We start from the raw sequence: 5,324 nt of genomic DNA on the forward strand, positions 1-5,324 counted from the left end.
GATTCCCCCCCCCCCCCCCCCCCCTTTTTTTTGCTCTTTTTTCCATCCTCCAATGAGAATATGTCAGGTGTTATCTGTCAAAAAGGTTTTCACTACTAGCAAATACATATGGAAATAAAATGGAATTTGTCTTCTAGTAAATATTTGACTTTAATTATAAAATATAAAGAATATGTGAATCTATATATCGTCGCACCAAAATATATAGGTTTGTTAACACATTGTAAAAAGACACAGCTGGTAATGACATTGCACCTCATCAATACGATGAGTACAAATGGTGCAAATTTTCACAGGTTCAAAACAACGTGACATTACATGTTCTTGCTCCTTAATAATTTTCTCGATTTGTAAACAATCATGTTTTATCTATACATTTCGAGGGATCCCAAGTAGTATCTACTTATCCATTAGTATTTATAAACACTTCCAAAACATGTTTGACGTGGAAGCTTAATGTGGCATGGACAAAAACCACTCAAAAGAAAGTTGGTTTAAATTTTTTAAGCAATTTCAATTCCACCCATGCCTATAAAATTGTGCATATATTCAAATCTTAAAGAACAAAAACAAACATGGAGAGATGTTCCTTTGAGAGACCACATATATTATACATTGTGAGATATAAAGTAGATTTAAATGCACCTGCAATAATTCCAACTAACCACACACTTCTTCACCTGTTTATATTTACTTCAGTGTCTGATAAACTCTTTATATACATAGCTCCATCCCTTTGGATAATTCTCAGAACTCACACTCTTTCTTCTCTCATTTTTGCTCGTTTCTTTTGTGATTAAGCAAAGGAAAATGGAGCAGAAGAGAAATAAGCATGCTCCAGTGCTCTTGTGGGCTATTATGGCTGCATTGGTTGCTCAAATTTTAGTCATTCCCGTTGTGTCTTCAGCCACATTCGAGGATCAAAAGACCTATTACTCTCCGGACCCAACGACCGGAACTCCACCCACAGGTCCTTAGTTTTCCTTTTTTTCTTTCATTTTTTTTTTTTTTGGGGGAACCAGTAGGAGCACCTAATATCTTTATTTGTAAAGCAGGTTTTCACACTCCTCCATCACATGGTGGCGGCCATAGGACCCCGACACCTTCTCATGGAGGAGGAAGCTATGGCGGCACGCCACCAGCTTGCAACTGCGGGAACCCACCAAATGGAGGGCACCACCATACTACTCCTTCTCCTCCCACCGGAGGTGGTGGTGGGTACTATAACCCCCCTCCAAGCTCTAGCCCAACTACACCCACTATTGTGAGTCCACCCACCATTTTAAGTCCTCCAACCACTCCAATCGACCCTGGAACTTCCAGTCCTCCAATCTACCCCGGAACTCCATCGATTCCATCACCTCCATCTGGAGGAGGAAGCTATGGCTGCACGCCACCAGCTGGAAACTGCGGAAACCCCCCAAGTGGAGGGCACCACCATACTACTCCTTCTCCTCCCACCGGAGGTGGTGGTGGGTACTATACCCCCCCTCCAAGCTCTACCCCAACTACACCCACCATTGGGAGTCCACCCACCATTTTAAGTCCTCCAACCACTCCAATCGACCCTGGAACTTCCATTCCTCCAATCTACCCCGGAACTCCATCGATTCCATCACCTCCATCTGGAGGAGGAAGCTATGGCTGCACGCCACCAGCTGGAAACTGCGGAAACCCCCCAAGTGGAGGGCACCACCATACTACTCCTTCTCCTCCCACCGGAGGTGGTGGTGGGTACTATACCCCCCCTCCAAGCTCTACCCCAACTACACCCACCATTGGGAGTCCACCCACCATTTTAAGTCCTCCAACCACTCCAATCGACCCTGGAACTTCCATTCCTCCAATCTACCCCGGAACTCCATCGATTCCATCACCTCCATTTGCATTTGATCCAAACTCGCCGCCTTTTACTTGCATGTAAGTAATACTATTCATCTTTATTTTTCAAATCACACTAGGTGGCATGTTTTATTAATATTAAAAATAAACATAGTACAGACTTTGGAGGAGTCTCGGCCTGACCTAAGAGTAAATTGACACTAACTTTGTTTTGTTCGATAAACTGCAGTTACTGGAGGACTCACCCTGGACTGATCTGGGGACTGTTCGGCTGGTTGGGAAGTGTCGGTGGAGCATTCGGAGTGGCTAGCGTACCTGGGCTCGGATCTAGCACGAACCTGCTACAAGCTCTTTCGAACAGCCGACCAGATGGGCTCGGAGCACTCTACAGGGAAGGCACGGCTGCTTTACTGAACTCCATGGTGCACAGAGGCTTCCCTTACACAACAAGGCAAGTTAGGGATAGTTTTGCAGCTGCACTTAGCTCCAACAAGGCTGCAGCAGCTCAAGCAAAGCTATTCAAGCAAGCTAATGAGGGAAGAAGCAAGCCTAGAGCTTGAATTACCAGTAACGTTTATTCTGGAATCTGAGTGACTGTGTGTTTTTTTCATATTTAGTTTCATGTTCATGCTGTATTTCCTTAATTTGAGTGAGGTAGTTCCGATGGAATTTTATGTTTATTCTTAGTTTTTAATGTTAATGTCACATACTTTATTTGAGATGGATACAAACACCGTGGTTTGTTTTATTCGTACTCATATGTATCCTATAATTAATTCACTGTCCCATGTTTGGCTTTTCATAAATCGTCCCGGCCATCGACTTAAAAAAAAAAAAAAAAAAAAATGGGTTCGTCCGTCAATATTCTTGAAAAGCCGAAAACTAAGATCATGTTTGGTACATGAGATTTATTGCTCACAGCTCAAAAGGCAAGATTTTAAATCGTGTTTCTCTCAGATCCTCTCTACCAAACATGTCATAAGTACAGTATATATAGTTCTAAAGAGTCACATACCCGCAGCAGTGGTGCCTCGTCGAGAATTCTTAGTGGTTTGGCATTAAGATCCAATGAAGTATTCAGCAGGCTAGTGAATTCCATAGCTTCAGATACTGAAGTTTTGCAAGTTTTTCAAAGTGCTTCAATTTCTTCAGAAAATGCTCTCAAATTGGTCAAACTTCTGTGTTTATCTAATGTTTGAAGCAAAATCCAATGAAGAGAAGATGTATATATAATACATAGACCTTATCAAGTGGTAGGAAGGTAGAGAGGAAGATGTGAAGAGTAGTTGATAAAATAATCCTATTTTGTCATTTATTTATAGCCGAAATGGAACTCAAAGTTGGTCGTCGGCAGGAAAAGTAAAAGGTGGGTTCGTTGATTACAAGAAGTCGGTATTAACTGTACAGCAAAATTTTCACTTTTAAGTACAACATTTTTAAAATCTTTTTTATTTTTATTTTTTTATAAACTGACCTTTTTTTTATATAGAAAATAATAAAAGATGTACATACTTTCAAGCAAATTAAACGAAACTTTTAAGCACAATTAAACACTTTCGGAGTCATATAAGTAGCAATGAGAAAGCAAAAAGTGTATCGAAAAAAAAAATTCAAATAGAGGAAATTAAAGTGGTTGTTTAAGTTTTAACCATGATTTCTAAGGATCCGTTTGATTGTAAAAGTGGAAACGACAAATTAATTCCATGTAAGTTGAAAAAGAAAAAATCAACAAAATTATAAGAATTCGATTTTCACTCCATGCTTTAAATGTTTGTACTTTGAAATTTGAACTTTATTTTCACTTTTGTATCAAATAGTTAAAAGTAGAAAACGAATGCTCGAATGTGACATTTTTTATAAAATTTAAGGTAACTCGTTTATGATTAAGAAAAGACTTGGGAAACATGAGGATTGAAATTCTTTGGAGAAGTCAAAGTCAAGCCCACCTTTGTTAGGAAGAAGATGACGAGGTACGTACCTTTAGTTGAACTCCTATATTGACCGATCTTCTCGTGTCTTTATCCATAACATTAATATTAATATTAATAATATTAATATATGTCAGTGTGAGTGGACCAGGACGAGTAATTTAAGTGGTATAGGTTGCGTATTAGTCACGTTTGTACTCGTGTTTCATGTTATTTTGTATTTTACTAGTGGAAGAACTTTGTTACATGACGTACGTGGTTCTCTGTCGGTCACCTGTAACGTGACGGTATACTCTGATTTAAATACTAGTTTATGCTCTAAAATGTTTAATTGTTAAATTTTATTGAAAAAAAAAAAAAAAAGGTTAAACCCTAACCTTAAGGATCCCCCACCACTCCTGCCCTGGAGTATCGTGAGGGAGGTAAATCGCAGGTTATGCCTCCAAGGGTACAGGGTGGAAGGCTGCTTGTACACTTGCACTTACCCAAGAGTCAAATCCATATTTCAGGATTCGAACCCTTGACGCAGCAGCCTCAAGCAAAGTTGAATTTCTCCACCCTCCCCTTTTACCACTTGGAGATGTGCCCTGGGGGCGTTAAAGTTGATTGAATATTGACTAAAGGCTCTTGTATTGATAAATTGGATCTTGGAATTAGGATTGTAAAACAAAAACTACAGAGTAGAAAAATTGAACTGAAATCATCAAACGTCAACGGGATTGATTTGATCCAAGATAAGAGTTCTAAAACGACTTGATCTATGTTTCGAAGTTTTATTTGAAAACAAATTAGATACCTTTAAATAATAATAAAATTAAATTTCTACCATAATTAGATTGATAAATTGCCACCTTAACCTCTAAATAAAACATAATTATTAATATTTTAATGCAAAAATAGAAAATTTGATCAATTGTCCATTACCAAATTTTGTAATTCTCCTCATTTCACAACTTTCATTGACAGTTAGTCCATACAGTATACACCAAAGTCGAAACCCTCTTCGTCTTCTGTTTTCACGCCGCACAAGCTCAAAACCAAGAAGCTCCACGATATTGGCGTTTTTCACTCTCAAATCAATGGCAACGATGACACTAGTGATTTTATTGTCATTTTTCTTTAATTTGATTGATATTTAAATTTATAATTTTGCTTGATATTTTTACGTTTGAATTTTTTTCAAACCATTTTGAACGATTCTGTTTGCAAATTAGTTAAAAATCAATTTAATCGAAACACTTAACGCTCCTAGTTGAAAATATGACTAACAAGAACTTTTTGATTGACTTGTGACAATTTCAAGCCAAAAATGGAAGACAATATTATGTATTAAGTTTGGTCTCATGGCATATTATGAATATGTAGTAGAATCGGATATTATTATGCTACTTTTATTCACATATGCATTTTGAATTATTCATAAGTACTATCTACTGACACATCACGTATTTTTACCTATTTATAAACACTTCACAACGTGATTTGTAGACTTATTTTGTAGAGACAAATATCCAATTTCAAAAATTAAGAACTAAATATATGTATGCATGATAC

General features: G+C 37.8%; 1 protein-coding gene across 1 annotated transcript; it reads left to right on the plus strand.

Moving 5' to 3' along the window:
* Positions 1 to 721: 721 nt before the first annotated feature.
* Positions 722 to 2,590, plus strand: LOC111371001 (protodermal factor 1-like). The gene is made up of 3 exons (XM_022992932.1): positions 722 to 970; positions 1,056 to 1,920; positions 2,072 to 2,590. Exons 1-3 carry the CDS (start codon positions 811 to 813, stop codon positions 2,400 to 2,402), a joined length of 1,356 nt encoding a protein of 451 aa, XP_022848700.1. The 5' UTR covers positions 722 to 810; the 3' UTR covers positions 2,403 to 2,590.
* Positions 2,591 to 5,324: the final 2,734 nt, after the last annotated feature.

Source organism: Olea europaea, chromosome 21, assembly GCF_002742605.1.
Source record: "Olea europaea var. sylvestris chromosome 21, O_europaea_v1, whole genome shotgun sequence".
Taxonomy (NCBI): Eukaryota; Viridiplantae; Streptophyta; class Magnoliopsida; order Lamiales; family Oleaceae; genus Olea; species Olea europaea.

What these genes read in the sequence shown, in the direction of transcription:
- LOC111371001 (XM_022992932.1), top strand. Translation starts at nt 811, where the DNA reads ATGGAGCAGAAGAGAAATAAGCATGCTCCAGTGCTCTTGTGGGCTATT. An exon ending in GACCGGAACTCCACCCACAG is followed by an intron (nt 971 to 1,055) that starts GTCCTTAGTTTT and finishes TTTGTAAAGCAG; the next exon opens with GTTTTCACACTCCTCCATCA. An exon ending in TCGCCGCCTTTTACTTGCAT is followed by an intron (nt 1,921 to 2,071) that starts GTAAGTAATACT and finishes GATAAACTGCAG; the next exon opens with TTACTGGAGGACTCACCCTG.